The sequence below is a fragment of the Prunus persica genome, chromosome G6, assembly GCF_000346465.2.
Source record: "Prunus persica cultivar Lovell chromosome G6, Prunus_persica_NCBIv2, whole genome shotgun sequence".
Lineage (NCBI taxonomy): Eukaryota > Viridiplantae > Streptophyta > Magnoliopsida > Rosales > Rosaceae > Prunus > Prunus persica.
The window spans coordinates 25,262,305-25,289,043 of NC_034014.1; the positions used below are offsets into that span (position 1 = coordinate 25,262,305).

The following is a 26,739-nucleotide window of genomic DNA, read 5'->3' on the forward strand; positions in this document are numbered from 1 at the left end:
TGAGAGGATGGGAAGAGAGGGGCTGCTGTGGAATTGGGAATGAAGGAGAAAATGAATCTGTGCAGTGCTGTGCGTGTGTGTTGTTCTGTTTTTTTTTTTTTTTTTTTTTTTTTAACCTGGCCCAAAACGACGTCGTTTTGAGGCCAGGTCAATTAAAAAAAATTTTGACTGAGCCTTGACCAAACGACGTCGTTTGGCAAGGCAGTTTTTAAAAAAAATTACGCGCAAGGCGCAGCGCTGCTGCGCAGCTGCAAAGGGGATTTCGTTGGGGCATTTCGTCGAGCACATTGTGTGCATACAAGGGGGCTTCCAGCCTGGGTCCAAGGGGGCTTCCATGGACTCCGTTGCCAATTTTCCAGACTTCCAAGGGGTCGTCTGACCCCTCTTGTTGGAGCATCTTGTAAGCGTCGCGATGCACTTAGAGCACAACTCAAGAAGAGCTTGTGAGAGCTTTTGAAGATGATTGTCTTATAACGGGGCGGGGCTTAAATCAAGAAAGGACTCTCATACGTGCCGGCGATACACGATGGAACTCACATTATGGTACGTTGATTAGTATCATTTCTATGTTTCCATCTGTGGTGAATGTGCTTCAAATGATTGTTGATGATAATCCTAATGATAGTTCGGGTGAAGCCTATAAGTTATGGAGAGAAATACAATCTTTTGAGTTTGTGTTTCACTTATTTGTAATGAAAGCTATATTGGGAATAACAAACACTTTGTCTCTAGCATTGCAAAAGAAAGATCAAGACATTGTGAGTGCAATGAATTTAGTGAAAACATGCAAGAAAAACCTGCAGTTGATGAGGGATAATGAGTTTGAAGAATTGGTTGAGCAAGCATCCTCGTTTTGTTACAAACATGATATTATAGTTCCTACCATGGATGAGGAATATGTAATTCCAGGGAGATCACGGCGTAATGCTCCAATGAAGACAAATTATCATCGTTATCGTGTGGAGATCTTTATTCATGTAATTGATGGGCAACTTGCGGAGTTAAATGATCGCTTCAACGAGGTAAGTACTGAGTTACTTACTTGTTTGGCATGCTTGAGTCCAAAAAATAACTTTGTGGCTTTTGACAAATGAAAGCTAGTTCGTCTTGCTCAATTTTATCCTTATGATTTTTCGGATAGAGACTTATTGATGCTTGAAGATCAACTTGGTGTTTATGTTCATCATATGCGTTCGAGTAGTGATTTTTCTCAATTAGAAGGGATAAGTAGTCTTGCGGAAAAAATGGTGGAGAAAGGAATGCATGAAATATTTCCTTTTGTGTATTTGCTTCTTACGTTGGTTTTGGTTTTACCGATTGCAACTGCATCAGTGGAGAGGGCATTTTCCGCTATGAATATTATTAAAAATCCACTTCGCAACAGAATGGGAGATCAATGGTTGAATGATAGCTTGATTGTTTACATTGAGAGAGATGTTTTTGCTTGTATTGATAACGAAATTATAATGCAACGTTTTCAGAATATGAAAACTCGTCGTGGACAATTGTAACTTGTATTATTGGTTTTGTTATGAATTATGAATGGAAGTACTATCTTTCTATCTTTTTAGCATTATTTTCTTTGTAGAAAAATTTCAAAACTTTTACACTAAGCCCCCTTGGCTACATAATCCTGGATCCGCCACTGTTGGCAAACACATATATAAGGGCCACGAGCACCGAGACCCCGGCCCCTGATATGACTATTTCCAACCAGGTGTCCGACATTCTTGATTCTTCTGATTTCCGATCGACTACTATGCCCTACCACTTGTGTTATGATTTGTCCTCCTCATAAGTCTGCATGCATGCATGGTTAGTGAATATTAATATAATATTAATGTTGGTTTTCATGCCACACGTTTTATGAACCCGTGGATAATTATCCTTGTTCATTTTATATCAAGTTGCAGGATTTAAACTTAATATATTAGGTCTAATTCGTACAATTATACAGACTGATTATATATTAATACGCTTAAAAAGTGTGATTCCACCTTTTTTATTTTATAAAATAAATTTCTTTGCTTATTAAAATATAATGACTCAAATGGTGATCTAGTCAAGTCAAATAGAGGAGGTAAATCATGAGACTATGAGAGTAACTCAAAACTTAATTGGCTCTTATAATTAATTTTTAAACTTTTTGTAGGGAGTTTATGGATCGTTTGATCCGTCAAGACTACCCAGACGCGGGATTATATCATGCGAGTATTGACACACTTCGACCTTGGTACAATTATAGATTAGTGAATCTCAAATACTCATATTTTGAATCAGTTGCACATAAGTGAATTTCACTTTTATTAGAGAGAATTACATAACATGATCATATTGAGTTATGTATTCGAGAATTTCAACTTCAGAATATTTTCTTTAATAAGTGAGATAAGTATCCAATTAAATAAATTAGTTTTAGTGCTCAATTTAATTGGAATAATCCCAATCCTTGTGACCATATTGATTGACAGCGTGCCTATTTGTGTTGTTAATAATTGAGGAGGGAGTGGGTGGCAATCGTATGATCATGGCTCTCTCAGAATGATGACAGGGCCCAACAAGAGAAGGAAAACAAAAGGCTAACAAAAACAAGCAAATCGACATTAAAAAAAAAAAAATCATGGGAAGAAGAACTATAGCTGAAGAGAAATAAGTTTCAATTAACTAATTACAAGAGTATAGTGAACCATGCAGAAAGGAAAAAAAAAAAAGGAGAATTATGAGCTGAGTATGTAAGATCAGCAACCGGCATAACCAGCGTCGCAGCTGCAGCTGCCGTTTCCGCCGCTTCCACGTTGGCGGGGGTTGGAACTGAGGCAGCAACAGACGAGACCCAACAGCAGCATGAAGCCCGAGGCTGAGGCTAAAGCTTCTGCCCAGTTCAGATAATGCTCCATCCTCCTCCTCCTCCTCCTCTGCTTAAATTGCTTTCAACTTCTCCTGGTCATATAATATATAGTCTTTCTTTTACAGCTCTGCATCATAGTATATATATAGAGAGAGAGAGCGCGCGCTTTGGTTGAGGGATTCCTCAAATAAACTTAATATTATGCATTCTGGTCTGCGCTAACAGTTGAGGTATCTTTCTTGATCTCTTTATTGGAGGGAAAAAGGGAATAATGGTATCAAAGTATCTATCTATCAGTAGCTGGCAATTGCAAGGCATGGAGGAAATTGTAATTGTACTAGTGGCGCACATGGGCTAGCGGAGGCTGAGCTTTATAAAGGCCAAAATAACATGGCCCAGTCTGTGGATTTTAGACTTACAGCACAACCCAAATGTTTCCAACTCTCTCGTCTCATATTTTTAGCCGCACACACACATATATATATATATATATATATTTTATTTTATGTATTTTCTATGGGTTTTTTTAGTTGCGGAAATCCATAGGAAATCTAAATGATAAACCTTTTAATTTGCTTCTTTTCTTTTTATGCTTTCCGCTTTTGTTCTTGAGGATGCATCTGTAAAAGTAGCCTTTTCTTCTACTTTTCTTCTTTCCAAAATTCCAAGAGCAAACTTAGCACAAGAGATTGCTTAACCGGGCGCTTTTTCTTTTATTTTATTTTCTTTTTTTTCTCAGGACAAACGGTGGGGCGGCACTTTGAATATTCCTATTGTTTGTATAAATGAAATAGGCGTGTGAGATTAACAAACCAATTCATTTGCTAATAAGTAATAGCAAATCCACTCGACCACTCAATAGGCCATCGCTTCGTTTATCATTTAGAGTTGCAGATCATTTCGAATATGGAAAGAAAGTTGCTTCACGATATCTGTTAAATTAATATTGCAACTCAACAGACCAGAATGGCTGCAATGTCTTGAAATCCAAAACATGGTACTAGGTGTGCTGCCGTGCTACTCCCATAGGAATAATTAACAGAAATGAAAGTCAATTTAAAGGGCGTGGGGAGAGAAGGCACTTCAATTGGCGTGTCCGTCTTCTTTTGAAAATTCGGGTTACACAGAAGACGGTTTTTCAAGAGAAGATGAGCCTGAGTTTGCCACCCTCAGAAGAAATATTGTTTATTCGATGAAGGGCGCAAAGAGAATTATAGCATTTCCTGCAAGCAAAGGAAACCTAGGACCAAAGCTAAGGACGCTCCAAAAATACTCAAACCACTCAAAAACCGTGTACCTTGACCCGAATAAAACCCATATACAATACAATATCATTCGCAGGCATAATTCACAGGCATAACTTAAGATAATATAACTCATGCAGCAACTAAATCACCACCTTCTATTAAAAGGCAGAGACAAGCAGAGGGGGCATGATAAAACACATGCCCATATATTCTAAGAATGTTACACACTACTGCACATAATAAATTCCTCCACTGTTTCTTACAAATACGGATAGCGAAAAGAAGCAATTTCCTTTACATAAACAATGTTCATCACGATTTACATCCTGCTGTTGATTTGCAAAGGTAGGCAGCTTACCCGAGTCACAAGAGTTTCATTCCAGCCAATATTATTTTAAAGCAGCCACATCCAAGCTCAAGTTAAGAACCACAACTTGTATGAGATTCCCAATCAACAGCACAATGCCTAAATAGAAAAACAAAGCCTGTTGAAGAAACAGGATAAACAAAACATTAGTAGTTCAATAGTACTAACTACTCCAAAAAATAAAAACAATTCAGTTATTACATCAGCAGGTGCAAACTAGAAAAGTACATCATTAATGGCGAGTATAGAACAATAAACAAACCTGCACAAAACATAGTCAAAAAGTAGAATCAAAGCAGGATTCACTCACATCTTAGGAGCTACAGGTAAGCTACAGCTCACTATAGTTGCGCCACACTGCACGAAATTCCTCACGGAAAGTGTTCAGGCGTGCTTTCAAGTTAGGTGTTCTGAAGCTTGCATGCAACAGAGTGGCTGAGAGAGAGGAAGGGCAGAGAAAGAAAATCAATTAGAAAGCATACGGCATGTCAGGCAAATGAACAGAAATTTTTAGAAAGCTACGTACCAAGCAGTCCAAAGGCGAGTGCCCACAGTACAGTTAAAAGACCACAGGAAACAAACCATAGAAAGAAACTCACTACAATTAGGAAATAGATGGTTAGTAAACAGTGGAATAATTATTTTTTAAAGGAATAAACAATGAAACAAATATTCAATTCACAGACTAGCTTGCTTGGACTACTCCAAAACATATATAGGAAAGAAGACATTGCTTTCAAGATTTACATACCAGAAGAGAATAAGAAGACAAACACCCAGCGAGGCCGGCCACATATGAATATTGCTCTTTTAGCTGATGGACGTCCACGAATTACAGGCCTGGAAATAATTAAATAATCATTGAAGCAACTGTATTGGGTGCATAGCAGGTCAAGTGATAAACAACCAAGCTTACGTAAGAGGAGGTCTCATCTTTGCAGCCAAATGTGGAGAGAATTGTCTCACAGTTCTCGATACTTTCTCACTAAAAGTACCTGCAAAGCTGTAGCAATGATACTTAGCAACAATGTTTTCAGTAACTAGCAGATAGTTCCCTAGAAGTTAATAAGGGAAGAACGAGGATTTTAGGATTACCCTTAACTGTAGAGAAGTGCATCTCATTCAAACAAAGATTCTTTAGTAAGCAAAACAACGTGTAATGAAAAAACTATATGGTTTAATTAGACTCATCGAAGGGCAAAAACATGAAGAAACTGAACTTCAAATAGTTGTTTCATGACTTTATCTAAATAACTACTTTTTCCATTTAAGTTTTCTGGCTAGATCACCTTGTTCAAATCTAATGTCTCAAACTCTTTATAAGATATAGAACCAAAAAATACTTGGTCATACTAAGTTATTCTGCAAAGTACTGTAAAACCACAACATGCTTATGGAAATGAGGAGGTAATTACCACAAGGGTAGGGCTCTGATTACAAAATAACAAACTGATGCCCCAAAAGTGTACAAAAAAATATAAAAGGAAAATTGGTGCACTGATCCGGATAGCCCAATTAATCCAAAAATTGACTCACTAATCACTACAATCAATAAACACAAAAGTAGCAACAAAAAACACATGAGGCAGGTGCATGATGCGCATGTCTACATGCACCAACAAACAGAGCAGGATTAGAGTGTATTACCTGTCATTAAGAATCGCAATGCTGAGTGCCGTAAGAAGAGCAGCTACAATAGCAAGCGGCCTCCGAAGAAAAGCCAAGCCTACAGTTGACAGTGGAGATTTTAAAAACATGTTTATATAGAGAAGTTAAAAAGCGAAAGTGATTCCCCCCTTATTTCATCAGGAAAAAAAAGATAAAAGATAGTGATTGAAGTTGTCTCATTTGCTCACCAAGAACGAAAATGATCAAAAGGAAGTAGTTGGTCCTGTAGCTGCAAAAGCATGCAAATCTGATCAAATTACAGAATACTAATCCCACATATCGATAGCAAAGAACGCGCGAACAAAGGAGACGAGACGGATAAACATGATTAAACATAATTAATTGACTAATTCAACATCCAACCTCATTAGATACCTCATAATCTGCATCTGACAGTCATTATTGAACTGAATTCAGTACAAATAACAGCCTCAACAGGACGCAAACAAAAAATTAGGGTTTACACATATAATTTGACCGCCAATAACCCCGTAGATTCGAATTACAACAACATATACAAGGTAAACTCCGTGAGATTAGAAGAGAGGGATCGTACTAGTAGAGATTGCATTTGAGGCGGCTGTTCCATTTGGAGGAGGATCTGGGGACGGTGAACTTGGAGAAGAATTCAGAGAGAGGGCGAGGCGGAGAAGACCAATCCACTTCGCGGAGTGCGTCGATCAGATCCTCGGCCGTAACGTTGCCCCAATCCATTTCTGTGATGCTCTTCTGTTTCTTCGAAACCCTATCTAGACTGAGCCGAGCGAAGAAGAAGATGAAGAGTGAGGAAGGAGAGCTCGAAACGCTGGTTGGTAAAAAAGAAACAGAATCGTCGGAAAAGAAGGAATTTGGGGGATGTTTTGGTGTGTTGATCTGGAATTTGTGGAATTGGGGAAATGAACATATGCGCTTTAGCCAACGAGACGAGACGAGACGAGACGAAGTTAACGACTGGAATACTAAAAGAAACCGGTGACACGCGAAAAAAATAAAATAAAAAAAGTAGTTTTGTGTCTGAGCCCGGGTTCGAACCGGGGACCTCTAGTGTGTGAGACTAGCGTGATAACCGACTACACCACCCAGACAGTTGTGCTGAAGTATGATGCTTACAATATTTATTTTTTATTTACAACATGCAGCTTAATAACATTTCAGCATCTGCGAATGTTTGCAGAGACCCAGAAACTAAAATTTGAGGGGTAGACCAGTTAGTCAAGGTAGTGTGCACCTTTTCCATTACATCTGAGTTTGAATTTCTTTTTGTTTATAATATCGTTATTTTCAAAAATAAAGTAAAAAATTTGATGAACTGAGCCATGGTCTAAAGGTGGAGAAAGACTAACATTTTTTACTATTTCCAGTTAATAACTCAAACTAGGCTATTCTGGAGTAGCTAAACACAATCACCCACTTCGTCCTTGATTGGAAAAATCTCTTGTTGTAGAGTACCTATCAAACATATTATACCTCATTCACCTGCTTTCGCATGCAAATTTGAGGTTCTAATCAAACTACGAATTAATGGGCATCCAACTTGTACTTGGACCACTCCTTCCTATGATGTTTGCTATTTTATTTTATTTATTTTTTAATAAACAATAGTCTAAACTACTATGAATTGTAGCTTGTTTGGGAATACTTTTGTAGAAATCAGTTGTGTTCATAAGCACTTTTTTATAAGTGTTTATGTTAGAATAACGTCAAAAATTTTATTGAAAATTCAAGTGCTTCTCATTGATTCATGAAATCATGCACTTCTTTATAATATTTTTTTTACCCCAAATTAGAAAAAGACTCAAACTTAAGTGCAAAATGGTAAATTTATTGACCTAACTAGCCTAATCTACATACGCAGACTAGCAAAATCTTAAATATTATTTCTTTTAAGTAGTTGCAGAGAGCGATGAAATTATAATTAAAGAAAAATATGAGAGGTAGGTGAATTCGTAGGTTTGGTTTGGTGAGTAGCAATAGAGTCATCCTTTATTATTTTATTATTATTATTATGAAAGGCCAATATGATTCTTTTTTATTGATGACTATCTGCCACATCAATTATATGACAAGTTATTTATGGACACATAATATTTTCTCACTCTTGATATTTCACAAACCTATGATATAGTATATGAGAAACTAGTTGTCACAAATTATTTTGTTAATCATTTATCTTGTAAAAGGTTCATATGATGACTTATTTTTTACTTTTTTTGATTGGCAAGTTATTTGTGGACATATCATTTACCATATACATGTGCTTATAAAAATAAAATAATTATTTAATGTGAATGTTACGTTACCATCATTACGTAATGTTACTAATTTTTTTGAATATTAATACTGTATTTTAGGCCGTTACATATAAACCGATATATTAACAACCTCATGTTACAGTATGAGTACCATATGAATGGGTTCACAAAATGTGGTTGCCTTTTTTTACTTTTTATTTAATCTTAATTTTTAAATTTCCCTTTCTTTCACGAACAAAACGTTTTTATTTCAACGTTGAATTCAAACTCCGAACAGTGAGACCGCTTTTTTTCATCCGTTCTTTTTGGCAAGAATAAATAGAGGGACCTTTTCCCGTTGCAAGAGGAAAGAGGTTTAGCACATTAATTTCGCTTGGCCTAGGCTCATTAGCAAATTCCAAGAAGATCAAATAAAGTTCACCAAAAGTATCTCCATTCGTCAAACCAATAACCACGCGACACGTTCTCAACCCATGACATTATTGGGCCTGGTCCAATCCCATCATCACCAACCTCAACAAGGAAATAAACCAGCCAACCACACCGCGCCACCTGTGAGACGACCCGGAGACAAGACACTCTTAGTGCGCGCCATCACGCTACCCACCGTAGACCGAGCCGCAGGCTACCACATCCCTCCTCGCTCCCTGTTATCTTCTAGCTCCACGCTTTCTCTTTCAAGCCTCTCTTCCCTGTCTCTGTACTTGGACGCTATCGAATTCCAATCAGCAAAAAAACCACCACTAATCTCAATTATTATCACTAATTGCAATCATCACAAAATTAATCAAATTAGTTAACCAATATTTTAATCGATTAATCATTTCAAGTTTTTCACCTTACATTCGCATTATTAAAAACAAACAGAAAATCTCCATTAATCTCTCTCCAGATTTTCTCTCTCATCGTGTTATCGAATTCGGCCGAAATCGAATCCTCGGAAGATCTCTATCTATATACGAGGTCCTGTAAGTTGGGAAAACGAGATTCAATTCGGGTCGGAGCGGGTTTCGGGTTCGGAGCTTAGGGTTTTGTTATTCGGAGGGTAGAAATGGCTCACGCGTCCGGGAGGGGAAGGGTGGTCGGAGACTATCTGGTGGGTCCGCAAATCGGGTCGGGTTCGTTCTCGGTGGTTTGGCACGCGAGGCACAGGGTCCATGGGACCGAGGTGGCGATCAAGGAGATTGCGACTGGCCGGCTCAACAAGAAGTTGCAGGAGAGTCTAATGTCTGAGATCTTTATCTTGAAGAAGATTAACCACCCCAATATTATTACCTTGCACGATATTATAGAGGTTCGTGAATTTCAGTTTGTTTAATTGTTTATGTTTTTGGTTAAAGTTCTGTTTGATTGCCGAGAAAGCTAAGGAAAGTGGAGGGAAATAGTAATTGAGCTATTTTGTGTTGTTTTTGTTTAAACTTCTCTGGTTTCCAGGTTACAGAAAATTATGAATTTTAGGTCAGACTTTGGTTGCGTTTGTGTTGTTTGGAAAATTCAAACATTGAACTCTCTGTGTCGGAAAATTCCAAGTGTTTACTAAGCTTCACATTAAAATATATGGAATCTTCCTATTTCCTTTCTGAAGACAAAGCATTAAAATTTCCAGGGAATTTGTACTGTGCATTGAAACAATTGCATTTTCTTGTTGCATTTAATAAGAAATGTGAATACTTTCAACCGAAAATGGCTTCCCCAGGGTACTAACTTCTCTTAATTAAAAACTAATAAGACTTTCTGCATTAGTTGAGGAAAGTGAATAGGGTAAAGCTTGCAGAATTGGAGAACAGAATAATTCTTTTTGCACATAAATGGAAATACACCTTTGTAATTGGCAAATAGATAAAATTGGTGCTCTGCTTTACTTTGTTCTCTTTTATGAGTGGGGAAAGACCAATCTCACTTTTTCGGTCAATTATCACCTTTGAATCACCTCTCATTCCTTTTTTTCTCTCATAAGGCTTGTTTCACATTCACTTAAAATAGGTTCCTGGGAAGATCAATCTGGTATTGGAGTATTGCAGAGGTGGTGATCTTTCGATGTATATTCAACGCCATGGAAAAGTGCCAGAAGCTATTGCAAAGCACTTCATGCAGCAGCTAGGTTTGCCTTGGATTTTGCTTCTGCAAGTCATTTTTCTTTGCCCGTTTTGCATATTCACTGAGTCATACATGTACTAATGTTGAAGTGATTGTGTTATCTGCAGTGGCAGGTCTGCAAATGCTTCGTGACAATAATCTTATACATCGGGATCTAAAGCCACAGGTTTGGATGATTCAAAATTAAATGTGATCGTTTTATTAGTGCAATGATGGTTTAGCTTAGTTATATTGTTCAACAAGATCATCATTATCACTTATATAGTGATGATCTCTTGCCAAATAGTCTAGGTGAGGTTGTGAATCAGGACCACATAATCAGACATGATTCCATCTGATTAACAATCTTGCTTGATACTTGGCAACATAACATGCTTTAATAAGATGACAATATAACATGCTAGACTGTCTTGTAAGAGACCATCACTATACATACACATACATATGCAGGCATTCTGTAGTAAGGAGCTAAAATAAGTAGCTAATCCTGGGGCATTAGTTCTAGGATTATGACACTCCTGCAATTTGGATTAGAATATCCCCACTCGTTTTAATTTCGGCAATAGAAGATATCTACTGGCCTTCGATTAGCTACTTATTAAGTTACTACAGCATCCTGTATGGAATATATCTGATAGTGATGGTCAGAGATGTCATAGGATATTGTTTGATATGTAGTAATCTTGTCTGTGCAGAAAGGTTTCCTAGGTATGTCATTCCATTTGTAATGTTTATCATTCTTGGAACAGAATCTCTTGCTGTCCACCAATGACAACAATTCAGTCTTAAAGATTGCAGATTTTGGATTTGCAAGGTAAATGTATCATCATCGTTTTGTCGTGTTTTTTGTTTTTTTTGTTGGTAAATCATTATCTCATTTATTCAAGCATGTCCATTGACATCATTAATATCTTTTAGTAATTGATTGCATCTGGTGTTTGTTGACATTTTTTCCCATTAATTCTCACTCTTCTTCTGAACACACAGACTAAAACTTCCCTTATTTATTTATTTATTTTAATTTTCTGGGCAGATCTCTGCAACCTCGAGGCCTTGCTGAAACCTTGTGTGGTTCGCCACTTTACATGGCCCCAGAGATAATGCAACTTCAAAAGTATGATGCAAAGGTGAAATTTTCTCTTCTCATGTGATGGACAATCATAATGATCTCATTAACCATTTCCCACTAACCTTGAACTGAATACGCAGGCAGATCTCTGGAGTGTTGGTGCGATTTTATTTCAACTTGTAACTGGGAAAACCCCATTCACAGGAAACAATCAAATACAGGTTCAATTACAAAATATTTCCCCTTTTTCCTGTTCCCTTCTCTTGGCACACCTCAAGCTAATCCTATTCATGGTCCAAATCAGTAATTCTCGTGAGTATAAATCTGCCTCACTTTTCAATTAATTTCTCTCCTGTGTTGTGCAGTTGCTCCAGAACATTGTGAAATCAACAGAGTTGCAGTTCCCCTCAGATAGCAGCAATTTAAGTTCAGAGTGCAAGGATTTGTGTCAAAAATTGTTACGCCGCAATCCAGGTATTTCACACAACGTAATAAAAGTGAAATTTGCAATGCACGAGTAATACCAAGTTAGGCCAAAAAGCGGATGGACCATAGTTGGATGCTAAAAGGATTTGTGTGTTTATAATAATTTTCGTACTGCCAAATTTCTAAATGGCGTGTGAGAGATGGAAGCAAGTCATTTATATAGATTTTGTGTTGTATGAGCTGTTTCCAACCTGTCTACATCTTCTTGTATATCATTCTCATTGGCTTCATGTTTTGTGTAACTTGAACGACCTTGGCTTAGTTTCACTTTGCAAGAACTTAAAAGGATTTATTTACTAATTGTTCTGCTTCTTGATACAGCATAGGTATGTGATAATTCTAAGTTGGTTTGTAGTTTCAGATTTAGTTCATAACTTTTGACCTTCATAAAAATGAGAAAGGGGTATTTTAGGAGATCCTGCAAGATTTTTCATCTCCAACGAAATATGGGATGCTAGGATGTTAAGATGGATAATAGGAAACCAGAAAAGACAGGATTAAAAATGTAGGCATTAGCGAAAGATCGAGAGTGCACCTAATATTGGTAGATAAATAAGAGAATCTAGGCTTAGATGGTATGAGATGTATAAATAGAAGGTAATAGGATTAAGAAGATGACCAAACCTGACATTGGATGAAGTAACGCAAACGCATCTTTAATAAGTTTAGATTTATCAGTGATACAATATATGATAGAAAAGAATGGAAAGACGACGACGACGACGAATGAATGAATGAATAAATGGATGGATGGATGGATGGATGGATGGATCAATGAATGAATGCAATCTGCTAAGCTCCTATCATTGTTTAACGAATTTTACCCCACTGTTCTGACTCTTTTCTCTGCAATTGTGTTTACAGTGGAACGGTTAACATTCGAAGAGTTTTTTAATCACCCATATCTTTCTCAGAAGTCAGCATATAACTCATCAAGGTAAATGAGGCAAATAGTTTTCAGTCTTCATTGGTTTGACTTAAAATATGAGAATATTTTAAGATGATCCTCTGTGGCATGCAGGAGTAGGAAGACTTCAAGAATGGCAGAAGGATTTCCTATGTCTGAATGCAATCCAATGAGGAACATGGAGGAAAGTTCTCAAGAGGATTGCCTGCCTTTCCTTTTAGATGATGATTCCAGTGGTCCTGAAGGAAGCCCATCCTATTCAAGGAGGAGGCCCTCGATGAAGTCTACTTATGGATTTTCTCTCGATACAAAAGTTGATAGACGGGAAGCATCACCTACCACTTCATACAGATATGGCAGTGCAACACGTAAAGATAATTCTAGTCTTAGGTTGGACAACCATAGACTGTCAGATAGAAATCTAACTGACCCCCTAGGATCTATGGACCAAAAACCAATGAATGCTCGATCAAGAGGTAGAATCCTATTATACTCTCATTTCAGTATTATTTATCTGCATCCAGGCATGTCTTAATAGAACATGTTCGTAGTATTTATTATCTTATTTGCATCCGCAGTTGTGGATTCACTGGACTTGATTGATCAAGATTATGTTCTTGTGTCTGGACCTCCAGTTGATGTGTCCTCTTCCTCAGTTAGTGCTTCCAAGCCAAGTCCTTCTCTATACAAATCTGAGAGTCTCCCTCAAGAATCTCTAACCACCTCATCAAGTGCCCCGATGCAAATCATGGGCGCAGCTAATAGTAACATGTGTTGCATAGGAAGCTTGGATAGTCAGAGTTCTGCTCCAGGGACATCACTAGGATCAACGGATATGGGGGATGCTTTGGAGCAGCCATCAACACACTGCATGACAAGGCTCAATTCGTTGCAGCAGTGTGTGTCCGCTATTACTGAATTAGTTCATGAAAAGGTAAATCATGGGATTCCCACTTCTGCGATGAATTTGTTTACGATTCCTCTGTAAAATCAGTGAATTAGTGAGAAGTGCCTTATTTATAAAAATCATAAAAATTCACTCTTTTTGTAGAGTAGCCAATAGAGAATAGTTTGGTGCTAAGATTTGATATTGGTTCCTCGCATGTGCCGTAGATGCTGCAAGTCTAATCTATGTTGGTTTGTTATACAGAATGATAGATTTTCTCTGCTAACACATTCTTTATTTGTGTTATTTCTATTGCCCATGTCTTCAAACTTATTACAATATCCGTGTTCCTTTTTTTGTTGATGTGAAAAGGTTGAGGCAGGCAAGCATCTAGAAGCATTCTCAGTTCAGCTTGTAATTCTTGCAATTTGGAAGCAAGCTCTACATATATGTCATACGCAGGCTGCCTCTGCTATGGAAGGAAGTCCAAGCCAAGAGACCACAAGATTTAGGAGCACCAACAAGAAGCATGGTAGTTCGGATGCTGAGGAATGCCTTGATGTGGTCAACACTCAAGGGCCCGAGGATATTTCCTCTCAAATTGAGAGGGAATTTCTCCGTGAGGTTGAGCATGCAGAAGAACTTGCAAAGGCTATTGATCCCGGTATGGATTCAATTTTCAGATATTATCTAGAGCGTTCCTCTATTGTTTTTTGTCATACATCATTGGCTAGGGTACTTATGACCTGTAAGATCAAGTGTTTTTCTGCTTTCATAATGTGAAGAGGACTGTTTCTTTTAGAAACCAGTTATGCATCATTCTTCTCTTATTTATGCAGGCATGTCTCATGAAATAAGAATGTTATGTTTTTCTTCATTTCTTCAGTCGACATGAAAACATATATTTTTTTGTTAATTGTCTCTAAATATATTAAGAAACAAGGGCACTTGTGATTTCATTATACAGCTGCTAAAAATCTTCTGGTTTTCTCTCTAATGGTTGCAGGACATACAGAGATGCCAGATGCAATGGAGACCATATTTCAGTCTGCTCTTGTTTTTGGGAGACATGGGGGCGTGAGTATATTTTTCTCTTTATTCTCATATTTGGGGCCATGTCATTCATTTCTTTATTAAATCTAGTTTTACACTGATTAAAAAGCTGGAAAGGCATGGGTTTTTGTTTTCACATTTACGCTTTTAAACTGCTGAGCTAAAACATAAAAACAATTTTCCTTCGAGCCAAGATCTTTACATACTTAATAGCAGAGAATCAACTTATGCCTGGCAGGTTGATGAGCTCATGGGTGATATGGAAGGTGCAGCGGTGTTTTATTCAAAGGCTGTGCGTCTCTTGGTCTTTCTTCTAGTGGAAGCACCATCCCTCATTCTCAACCCACCGTTCTCTCTGACAAGCTCTGACCGGTATAGGCTTCAAACTTACATTGGTATACTTAATAATAGGCAAGGTTATTCAAGGTCTCAGCGGATGGCTATTTTGAAGTGCGAGGAGCAACAGTGCCCACCTTAAGAAGTCAAAATAGTTGAAGTGTTGAGTTTCTTACTTGCCCCGATTGACTGTACACTCTGTAAAATAATTTGTTTGTACAGCAGCTATTCTTTGATTGAGGATGTGGGTAGGTGGTGGGAACTTTGTAGTTCATTAGGTAGCTTGTAATTATCGCATTTCTGTCATTAAAAGAATGATGAAATGTGCATTCGTTATTGCGTTATTACCCTTTTCTGTTTCTGTTCGGATTTGGTGCGTATTGCAGCAGTCAATAAATTAAAGGCTAATATATGTATAGTTTGCACGATTCATTCATTACTTGTTTGATCATAAAGTAATTGTTAGTTGACATATCAACCTTTTGATCTTTTGGCAAAAGCACTTGTAGGAGCCTCATTTGAATGTGACACACTTGTGTGAAACGGGAATAGCCAAACAATGCCATCTCCAATCAATTACGGCATGTCACGCATGATAAGTTTTTCACGTAGCAGTTTATAATTGGTTTGGGATAGCAAAACATTGTTATTTCCGTTTCACACAAGTTTTTCTGCATTTGAACATAATGAATCACATGGTTTAGAATAAAATAAATGTCAAAATTGAAGGATTTGAGGACATTTGGAGCTTTTAGATGTATAGCTTGTGTGTCCTATGAGGCCAGGTTGAAATTTTTCGTTTTCAATTCCCCACAAAATTGTAAGATATCCGCACCTCGTATCATACTTGTTCCCACAGAAAGAAAAATCTTTCGTCTCTACTTTCGTTTGTTACTTTAACTTATCCTAAATCTTGCAAATCATCGAATCCAATCTAAGCACAACGCGGCAATCGAACTCAATTCTGATCACAATTCTAAACAGCAAACATGGACCAAGAGAAATACATAAAGATCACAAGAGTCATTCAACACAACATAGTTTGTCGTAGTTGAACGATCAACGCAGGGGGCCGGCAGGTTACATGGAAGTCAACATAACCTAACCCACCATTTTACTTTTACTTTTTGTAGGGACATAAAGAGGTCCTTCTGGACTTCGAAGACACTTGAAGTCTCGTGTTTCGTACTTAATTACCAATTAGGCCAGTCTGTCTTTGTTGCTTGTGTGGAAAAAGAAAACAGTTCAAAGATTTAATAATCATGGTGTGGACCATGTGACGAGTTGCAGCCAATTAGCATCAACAGGTTGACTATAAAACATCATATTCTCATTGTTCATGCATACTACAAAACATTAATTTGACTTTCTCCTTCAAATTAATATTTTCTTACCTACTACCCATTATTTTATTTTTCTATAAATAAAACCCGATTTTTATAAGAAAAACCCAATATCTACAATCCAACTCATCAAATTTCCTAATCAAACTTAATGTGTTAAAAGTTATATTTTTCAAATTCCTATAATACCCTTGATTACATTTTTAACTTGATTTGTTTAAGAAATTAGCTGCAATTCAATGCCAATTAATTGTGTTTCAATTTTGTATAGATTCCAAGGATTTAATAGGTCAGTTTTTTCCTTATTTTAAAAAAAGTAATTAAAATTTGGTGTAATTACTACCGTATGGTTTGAACATACTCGTTGTTCCTTTAAAAAACAAGAATATACTCCTTTCTTTTTTTTTCTTTTTTTTTTTCAAATTTGACTACTTGATCATTTCGTATTTTAATTTTCAAATTGATACCTTATTTATTTCCTTTTATTTATACCAATTTCCAAATTTAATAATTGTTATGGTTTAAAATTAATTTATTCAAAGGGAAATAACATGTTGCTCTCTATTTGACCCCTATGTGGTTTTTTTTTTGGTCGAAGACCCTTAGGGTTCGTTTGGTACGTCAGACTGTACTGACTAATTTCTGTCGGATAGTATTAATCTGTTCCGAAGAGTACTGACTATTTATCCATAATATTATAAGGCGTTTGATGCTGTTCCTGATAAATAATCTGACTAAGTTATACTGTGTTTGATGATGTTTCGGATAACATCAGATCAGACTATTTATAAATAAAAAAATTAAAAAAAATCTTTGATAATTTTAATGGAAATTGAGATTCAAATGACACAATTTTTTTTTTTTGGGTAAGATTCATATGACAAGATTTGTTTTTCAATTGTTTTTGCCAAGATTTTTTTTCATATAACCCATTATCATAATTGTAGTATCTCATAAAAATTCCAACATACTCGCATACGTTAATAAAAACAGTACCAAATAATGTATAATTCAAAGTGATCACATATTAAGGTGATAAGAGCAAAAGAGAAAGTTGTTCATAAACCAAACTACATCAAAGAGTGAATCACAACTCCCACGCCCCAAGTAAGAGAAGAACAAATGCTTTTCTCATAGCACCATCCAATGTCAAGAATATTTTTTCATCACTTGCTTTCTCCAAAATTAGCCGTAGCGCCTTAATTTGGTCATTAATAGACAAGTCCATCTTTGCTTTTCTAATAGCAATTGACAGAGAAGAAAAAAATGGTTCCTAGAATTCAGGTTCATACAATTTTAATTTTGTAATTTTGCTCTCCTAGTCGTCAGGTATATATGTATTCAACTAAACTACCAACACTAGCACAGTTGTTTGTTTTTGGACGAAAACTGGCAATACTCTGTTTAATACCAACAATCTAAATATTCTCACAACGTCGAATCACTATATCACATACAAAGAAAACATTCGATTAAAAAAAATGCCCAAAAAAAAAATCATAACCTAATTTCTACTAAAAATTTGAAATATATAAAGCATATTGGAGAGAGTACGAAAAAGAGAGAGAGTGAGAGATGGATACCTAGAGAAGAGTGAAGAAAATAACTTGTGGAGAAGATAGTAGAGAACAACCCTAGGGAGAAGAAGATGAAAAGAGCGTCTGATTTTTTTCGTAAAACGCGTGTTCTTTTTCCCTAGCCTTAAGCTTGTATTATCTAAACCGGGGTGTGTGGGTTGTATTAGTTAGTCAGGTAAGGAGAGTATTAAAAGTCCAACTCGTATAAAATAATCGGGTAATTAAATAATACAAGTTGACACCAAACACCTGACATAGACTATTTACTCATATCCAGAGTCTAATACGGTGTACCAAACGTGCCCCTAGTGTTTAGGTACATGAATTTACCTACATTTTTTTCTTAGCAACCTATGCCTCTAGGTAGGTAAATTAATATACAACAAACTAAGGTGCTACATTTTTTTCTTAGCTATCTATGCCTCTAGGTAGGTAAATTAATATACAACAAACTAATATGCCTCTAGGTAGGTAAATTAATATACAACAAACTAAGGTAAAACCTTAGCAAATAAAAAAAAAAACTATGGGTAATAATTTACCTAAATATTGTAAAATAATTTACCTATGGGTAAATAATGTACCTATATTTTCTATAAATTATTGTGTACTTATTTTTAATTAAGAAAAATGTACAGAAATTTAAATTACAAAGTAACTGACCTAGTTTTTAAAAACAAATTTGGTAAATAATATACTATATTTTTATAGGTATACATTTATATTTATATTTTTCATAGGTACATTATTGGATATGTAACTTACATATTTTTTTGGTTTGCAATTTTAGGGGGGCGATATGTTAGAGGGAATGGCAACCAAAAGAAATGGGGTGATTGATATGTTATTAATAGGGAGTATTAGTTACAATTATGATAATTAATAAAATGCTTGAAATAAATTATATATAAAATATGAAGTCCGGTAGCAACAATGTAAAAACATAAGAATACTATGATCTCTTATATCCTAGTGGTCATTTAAATTTGAAATTAAATTTTACGCACACATAAATTTATAAAATGATGGTATATATTTAGGAATTTGAAAATATAGACCTATATTCGACAAGCCCAACATTAAACTCTGCTAAGATCCTTATGTTCTTTTGCCACCTTCTCTCTTTTTCATATTATAAAATTTTGAGATCTTTGAGAATCTTCATTTGCTTTGGATCCAGGGGTTTATGGATCCTTCTGGCTAAAAGGTGTTTGCTTCAAGACCGTGGGGATCTAAATTGCCCGTGGTACATCGATTTTCTTCCTAAAACAACTGAGTTAATAAGTTCACTTAGTCTGTTAAGAGATTTCTCGAATAATTTTATTTGATGGGCACTCTTTTGGATTCCCTACAAATATTTTTTCAACAATCCAAACCATTTATTTTTTAAGTCTACATTTATAGATCATTTTTGCAGAAAATTAGACAAATTGGAAACGGTTTCAACATCCAATTGTGTCTTACAAAATCAATCAACACGGTGCTTCAAAAAGTACTAAAATTTTTGAGTGATCAAATGATATGGATTCAAGTGATTTTTTGTAGTGATGATCTTTGAATGAGTATGTACAAAATAAATAGTTTGAATTAGTGAAATATAATACAAAATAAGCCCTACAAGAGTGTCCCTCAAATAAACTAATTTGAGGGATCCTTCAATTCAATGGAAGAACTCTCTCTTATATATATATATATATATATATATATAAGCTTCATTTTATAATACTTCTGTTTCTAAACCAAGCTCAAAAAATGAGGTACCAAGTTGTTTCATCCCCAAAAAATGTTGTCCGGTTTCTTACTTTACTAACCATCACTGTGTTTTTCCACTGTTCTGCTACTGCAAAAACGCAGAATAGTCTGAAAAGAGGCTCTTCTCTCTCAGTTGAAGATGACTCGGACTTCCTAACTTCCCCAGACGAGTCTTTCACATGTGGGTTCTATGGGGTGGGCACAAATGCTTACTGGTTCTCAATATGGTTCACAAACTCTAAAAGCAGATCAGTTGTTTGGATGGCTAACAGAGACAAGCCTGTCAATAGCCTTGGCTCCAGAGTTTCGCTTCGAAAAGATGGCTCGTTGGTCTTGACCGATGTGGATGGCGCAACTGTCTGGCAGACCAGCACCAACTCCAGTAGCCTTGATGTTGAGAGAGCAGAGCTTTTGAATTCTGGCAACCTTGTTCTGAAAGATGCTCATGGTAAAATTCTGTGGCAAAGCTTTGATTTTCCCACTGATACCCTTCTCCCAAACCAACCCTTTACAAAGAGCAAGAAGCTGATATCCACTTTAGGAAGAGGGACTTTTGGTACTGGCTATTTCAGTTTCTATTTTGATAATGATAATGTTCTCAAGTTGATGTATGATGGTCCTGACATTTCAAGCTTATATTGGCCTGATCCTGATTATGGTGTATTTTTAAATGGTAGAACAAACTATAACAGTAGCAGGATAGCTGTGTTAGATGACTCTGGCAATTTTTTGTCCAGTGATAAATTGCAATTCAGTGCTTCTGACATGGGTGTAGGCGTAAAAAGGCGGTTGACGATGGATTATGATGGAAACCTAAGACTTTATAGTCTCAACAGTTTGACAGGATTCTGGGTGATCACCTGGGAAGCTATGGCAGAGCTGTGCAAGGTGCATGGCATCTGTGGAAGAAATGGGATTTGTATTTATACACCAAAGCCCAAGTGCTCATGCCCTCCTGGCTATGATGTAGTTGACACAAGTAACTTGAACAAGGGTTGCAAGCCCAAGTTTAATCTTACATGCTCACAGTCCCAGCAAGTGAAATTTGTGCAGATTCAGCAAGTAGATTTCTATGGATTTGATCTCAACTATAGTGAACCCATTTCATTTGACAATTGCAGAAAATTTTGCTTGGAGGATTGCCGGTGCGAAGCATTTAGCTATAGGCTAACAGGGGAAGGTAGGTGTTATACAAAGAGTGCTCTTTTCAATGGGTACAAGTCTCCAAATTTTCCGGGGAGCATATACTTAAGACTGCCTATGAGTGTGGAAGCATCACTATCTACCAAACTAAATGCCTCTGACGCATGCAGCAGGACCAATGTGACCAAGGTTGTAGTAGGTTCTCCTTCCATGTATTCCATTAAAAGGTTAAGATGGGTGTATATGTATTGGTTTGCTTTTGCAGTTGGTGCGGTTGAAATTCTCTTCATACTTTCAGCTTGGTGGCTACTTTTCAGAAGACGTGGTGCAGCAGCTCCAATAGAAGATGGATATCATGTGATTTCAAGTCAATTTAGAATGTTTCACTATCCTGAGCTCAAGAAGGCAACCAAAAACTTCAAGGAAGAGCTGGGAAGAGGGGCTTCTGGGGCTGTTTACAAGGGTGTGCTGGCAGATGAAAGAGTGGTAGCTGTCAAGAAATTGGCAGATATATATCAAGGGGAAGATGTATTTTGGGCAGAAGTAAGCACAATTGGAAAAATCAACCACATGAACCTAGTGAGAATATGGGGATTCTGTTCAGATGATAAACACAGACTCCTAGTCTCTGAGTATGTTGAAAATGGTTCCTTGGACAAGCACCTCTTCCCCCAAAACTTTCTTGGATGGAATGAGAGGTTTAAAGTTGCAATAGGGATAGCTAAGGGTTTAGCCTATCTTCACCATGAGTGTCTAGAATGGGTTATCCATTGTGACGTGAAACCTGAGAACATACTCCTAGACAGTAACTTTGAGCCAAAGATTGCAGATTTCGGGCTAGCAAAGTTATCTCAGAGAGGCAGCCTCAGTTCAATGTTCTCTCGAATTCGCGGAACAAAAGGGTATATGGCTCCAGAGTGGGCTTTGAACCTTCCAATCACAGCCAAAGTGGATGTTTATAGTTATGGAGTGCTGATTTTAGAGATGGTGAAGGGGATCCGACTCTCGAGTTGGGTGGTGGAGGATAGTGATGATCAAGAAGCAGAGCTGACAAGGTTTGTGAGGGTGGCTAAAAAGAAAATCCGATGTGGGGAAGACCAATGGATAGAGGATATGTTGGATCCAAGGTTAGAAGGGCAGTTCAGCAGAAACCAAGCAGCAAAGATGGTTGAGATTGGTGTTTCCTGTGTGGAGGAAGATAGGAGCAAAAGACCAGCAATGGATTCAGTGGTACAAGAGTTGCTAGAATGTGCAGATGAATCTCATGCTGGTTCTCCACACAGGAAATAACTGCATTTAAGCTTTAAATGCCCTTTTCTTGGTTTGGTTTTAGCCATTAGCGCTATTGTTAGCTTCTGTTAAAGTCTACTCGAACCGCATCCTGTAATATTTGCAATGGAGTGATGATATAGAGGCCTATAATATTTTCCCTTTTGTACAACTCATTTTGCCATCACATCTGTAACTCAGGTTGCAGTTAACTTGGTAGTTAAATTGGGTATTAAGTTAACCATATAAGATAGAATGACAACTTTTTTGTTTCAGGACCTTTCTTATTAAGAGGGGCGATAGCATACTAAACTCATACACACTACACACAGATGCTCGGATTCGAACCCATGACATTACTTCTTGGAGCAAATACTCCAAACCCTACGCTAGTGGGTCCTTTGCAAATAGAATGACAACTTAAGATATAAGCGTCAACATAGAAATGTCCAAATTTATAAGTAAAATCTGTAGGTTCATCCCACACCACACAATGGAGGGAATTGGAGGGCTTATTCTACTCTATCTCCCATTTTCAATATTCCAGCTTTCAAATGTATTTAATAGATGGCTGTCAGTATGACCGAGTCATTGAATCTGATAGACTTGTAATATTGCATGGAAAGAAAAGCATTAAATAAAATAACAGTAGTTAGTTCTAGAATCAAGAATTCTAAAAAGTTGAATTTTGTGCATACTTGAAGATTTTGCATAACAATCCCAAAAAAGGAAAAAGAGATGAAGATTCTGCAGAATTTCATTGCAAGAAGTTTTGCAACCTTATATGGTCCAGATTGGCACACGAGCATCTCCAGGCCTAAAGCATTTTTCAAAACCTCAAATGGAAGTTCTCAAATTTCTCATTCTTTTCCTGTTTGCAGCAACAGTTGATTGGAGTGAAGCAGGGTTGCCCAGCTTAAGGCAGGAGAGCTCCTTGAAAGTTGAGGAAGGGAGTGACTTCTTGGTTTCACCAAAAGGAACTTTCTCCAGTGGATTTTACAAGGTTGACACCAATGCCTCTTGCTATTCAATATGGTTCACCAATTCTGTCAATAAAACAGTTGTCTGGATGGCTAACAGAGATAAGCCTGTTAGTGGAAGAGGGTCCAAGCTAACTCTCCACAGAAATGGCAACTTGGTTTTGACTGATGGGGTTGGATCAATTGTATGGTCAACCAACACTTTCTCTGATGCAGGCGTGGAGGCTCGGCTTCTTGAGACCGGAAACTTGGTGTTGATCAACCAAGCAAAGGAGGTCCTCTGGCAGAGTTTTGATTCTCCCACAGATACACTTCTGCCATCCCAGCAACTTGTCAAGAACACAACCTTGGTGTCAGTGAGAAGTCAAGGTACATACTTATCTGGATTCTACAACTTCAAATTTGACGATAATAATGTATTATATCTCATCTACAATGGCCCTCTACTTTCGAGTGTTTATTGGCCAAAGACGGATGGAACTGTTTTTGACAGTGGCAGAACACCTTACAATAGTTCTAGATTAGCAATTTTGGATGAGGCTGGACAATTTATATCAAGTGACAATTTGATGTTCAATGCATCTGATTATGGAATTGGCCCAAAGCGCCGGTTAACAATGGATTATGATGGTATCTTAAGATTGTACAGTCTAGATGAATCAACTGGGCTCTGGGAACTGTCATGGGTGCCTGATGGTGTGGATGCTTGCCTGGTTCATGGCTTGTGTGGTGCATACGGTATTTGCACTTACAAACCACAACCAACTTGTAGTTGCCCTTATGGTTTCTCATTAAACGATCCTTCAGACGGGTCGAAAGGCTGCTCACCTTCATTTGATTTGAGTAATGATGCAACCAAGTCAGACTTCATGGTGCTTCCTAACACAGATTACTATGGATATGACATGGAAACCTATGCTCTTGGAATTTCTTTTAGCGCATGCAGGAATGCATGCCTAACTGATTCTAGATGCAAAGGATTCGGATATGCTCTGGATGGAAAAGGGCAATGTTTCCCTAAAAGTTTTCTCCTTAATGGATTTCATATGCCGAATACTCTCCAAATCATGCATGTTAAAATTCCAAAAGGTTTTCTGAGCAAGGATGAAGTCGCAACAAAGCTAGAAACATACGATTTGAACTGCTCAGCTGCACAAGTTTCTCTCAAAACTAGTGATCTTGAAGTGGAAAAGAGCAACAAAAATCGATACATGGATTACCTGGTTGGATTTGTAAGTTCCTTCACAATAATTGAAGCAATCTGCATTGGTTTGACATGGTGGTACGCATTCCGAAAGCATGCTCATGAGAAATTTGTGAATATGGGTTACATCGCATTAGCCATGGGATTCAAGCGTTTCACGTACGCAGAACTAAAAAGAGCCACCGATGGCTTCAAACAGGAGGTAGGAAAAGGTGGCTTTGGAACTGTGTATAAAGGTGTTCTAGACGATGAAAGAGTTGTTGCTGTGAAGAGACTAGATGGCATCTTGCAAGGAGATGCAGAGTTTTGGGCAGAGGTGAGTGTGATAGGGAATATCAATCACAGGAACTTGGTTAAACTATGGGGTTTCTGTGCTGACAAGGAGCATAAGCTGCTCGTCTACGAGTACCTCGAGAATGGATCACTGGACAAAATCTTGTTCACATCAGATGGAGAACTAGGATTGGAGCAGAGATACAACATTGCTCTTGGCACAGCAAAGGGTTTGTCATATTTACATGAGGAATGCCTAGAATGGGTGCTCCATTGTGATGTAAAGCCTCAAAACATACTGTTAGATGACGACCTTGAACCTAAAGTGGCAGACTTTGGCATGTCAAAGCTATTCAAAGACATCCAAGGCATCAGGGACATCGATGGGATGGGATTTTCGAAAGCGCGGGGCACCAGAGGCTATATGGCTCCAGAGTGGATGATGAACCTGAAAATTGATGCAAAGGCAGATGTCTATAGCTATGGGATTGTTTTGTTGGAACTACTGAGTGGAATAAGTGCTTCTATTCTCATATCAGCTCTTGCCAAAGAGTACAATGAATGCAACCATTTGGCACAATGTGTGACTGAAAAGATCAGAAAAGAAGGGCTTGAGGAAGTACTTGATCCTAGACTACTTGGTGAACTCGATAAGAAGAAGCTCGAAAGATTGATGAAAGTTGCCCTACTGTGTGTTCAAGATGATCGCAGTGCAAGGCCAGCCATGAGCAAGGTTGTGGAGCTTCTACTTGAAAATGACCAGTAAGGGCCAGATGAAGAAGATCAGAGAGAGAGAGTGAATAATAGAAGCTAAATGTACAATAAATAATATGTTATTCTTACATTTGTTTAGCTTCCCATTAAATGTAATGATAGGTTACTAGGCTTGGAGCATTCCAGCTGAATAAAAACTGTGATTCCAACAATTGTTTCAAGTTTCTGTATGATATATGATTCAGTTTTCATTCTTCGAATCAACAATCGTTTATAGAAAATCGAAAAAATTAAAACCATGAACAGAACTATGAATAAATGGTTCTACAGCCAAACAAATTAATACCATGAACAGAAGTATAAAAACTATTAGAGCTATTGTCGCTTGAGTTAAAGTTTCCTTCAACTGCATCTTTTGTAATATTTGCAATGGACTAGATACGTAAGCCTATAACATCATTTTCTCTTTTGTGAAAAGAATCAATTACATGTGGGATTTGTGCATGTTTTTTTAATTTGATCTTCTGCAATCAAGGTTGCAAACATCATTTTCCAAAGTTAAATAGGGGTAAAAATAAACTGCCGCCTGATTAAAAAAGAAATTGGCTTGCATCCCACACACAACGAAGGAATGGAGAAAGGAATGCCTATTGTCCCTTCCTGCCCTTTAAAAAAAAAAATTATATTTCCCTAGATTTGCATGCATAGCTGGCAGTCGCGCGTGGCGACGGAGTCATTGAATTTCATAGAATTTCAATATTTCATGGAAAGGAAGGTATTAAAAGTAGTAATTGCGTCTAGAAACTAGATATTTGATCTATTAAAAAAAATTTGAGTTTCAATTTGCATGTTTGAATGATTCTGCACAACAGTCCAAAAAAAAGGAGGGGGCGGTTGTTGGTTTGGGAGTGGGTGGTGTGGGGGAGATTCTGCACAATTTCGTTCTCATGGCAAGAAAACAACCTTATTGTTGGGTTCTTAGAAGAACAATATAGAGTGATTTTATTTATTCAACAATAGATGGGTACAAAGCTTTATAGAAGACTAGGCTTATTGGCCTTCAACAACTAGAAAATTATATATATACTAACGGCAATCCATCCCTACACTGTCCTTAAGCACAGTGTAATGACGGAAATGCCCCTCTTTTTAAATGTTGTTTTTAGTTTAGTTTTCTCTTCAGCACAGTGAATTTCCGAAAATGCCCTCCACTTAACCTTTTCTGATCTTCCCTTTTTGCCCCTTCTCCTTTTACTAAAATACATAAA

At 37.2% G+C, this 26,739-nt stretch overlaps 4 protein-coding genes and 1 non-coding gene across 6 annotated transcripts; 3 read left to right on the top strand and 2 right to left on the bottom strand.

Annotated features, from left to right (window-relative positions):
- Window positions 4,143-7,113, bottom strand: LOC18774472 (PRA1 family protein A1). Its single transcript, XM_007208627.2, has 8 exons — window positions 6,687-7,113; window positions 6,319-6,359; window positions 6,110-6,188; window positions 5,379-5,465; window positions 5,214-5,302; window positions 4,989-5,060; window positions 4,773-4,897; window positions 4,143-4,580 (listed from the first exon to the last, which is right to left on the bottom strand). The coding sequence occupies exons 1-7, from the start codon at window positions 6,842-6,844 to the stop codon at window positions 4,794-4,796; spliced, it is 630 nt and encodes a 209-aa protein (XP_007208689.1). The 5' UTR covers window positions 6,845-7,113; the 3' UTR covers window positions 4,143-4,580; window positions 4,773-4,793.
- TRNAV-CAC lies at window positions 7,142-7,215 on the bottom strand. The gene has a single exon. It is a non-coding gene; the product is annotated as a tRNA-Val (tRNA).
- Window positions 9,145-15,648, top strand: LOC18775566 (serine/threonine-protein kinase ATG1c). Of its 2 annotated transcripts, XM_007208276.2 has the most exons (13): window positions 9,145-9,676; window positions 10,366-10,483; window positions 10,587-10,645; window positions 11,229-11,293; window positions 11,513-11,606; window positions 11,689-11,769; window positions 11,914-12,022; window positions 12,899-12,971; window positions 13,056-13,417; window positions 13,520-13,875; window positions 14,200-14,491; window positions 14,834-14,904; window positions 15,119-15,648. In XM_007208276.2, exons 1-13 carry the CDS (start codon window positions 9,434-9,436, stop codon window positions 15,356-15,358), a joined length of 2,163 nt encoding a protein of 720 aa, XP_007208338.1. In that variant the 5' UTR covers window positions 9,145-9,433; the 3' UTR covers window positions 15,359-15,648. The 2 variants fall into 2 exon arrangements, with proteins under 2 accessions (XP_007208338.1, XP_020422293.1); XM_020566704.1 differs by lacking the exons at window positions 9,145-9,676; window positions 10,366-10,483 and having other exon boundaries at window positions 11,175-11,293.
- On the top strand, window positions 19,879-22,472 carry LOC18775220 (putative receptor protein kinase ZmPK1). The gene has a single exon (XM_007208018.2). The coding sequence runs from the start codon at window positions 19,889-19,891 to the stop codon at window positions 22,319-22,321; it is 2,433 nt and encodes an 810-aa protein (XP_007208080.1). The 5' UTR covers window positions 19,879-19,888; the 3' UTR covers window positions 22,322-22,472.
- LOC18774965 (putative receptor protein kinase ZmPK1) lies at window positions 22,776-25,688 on the top strand. Its single transcript, XM_007207513.2, has one exon. It carries the CDS (start codon window positions 23,085-23,087, stop codon window positions 25,521-25,523), a length of 2,439 nt encoding a protein of 812 aa, XP_007207575.2. The 5' UTR covers window positions 22,776-23,084; the 3' UTR covers window positions 25,524-25,688.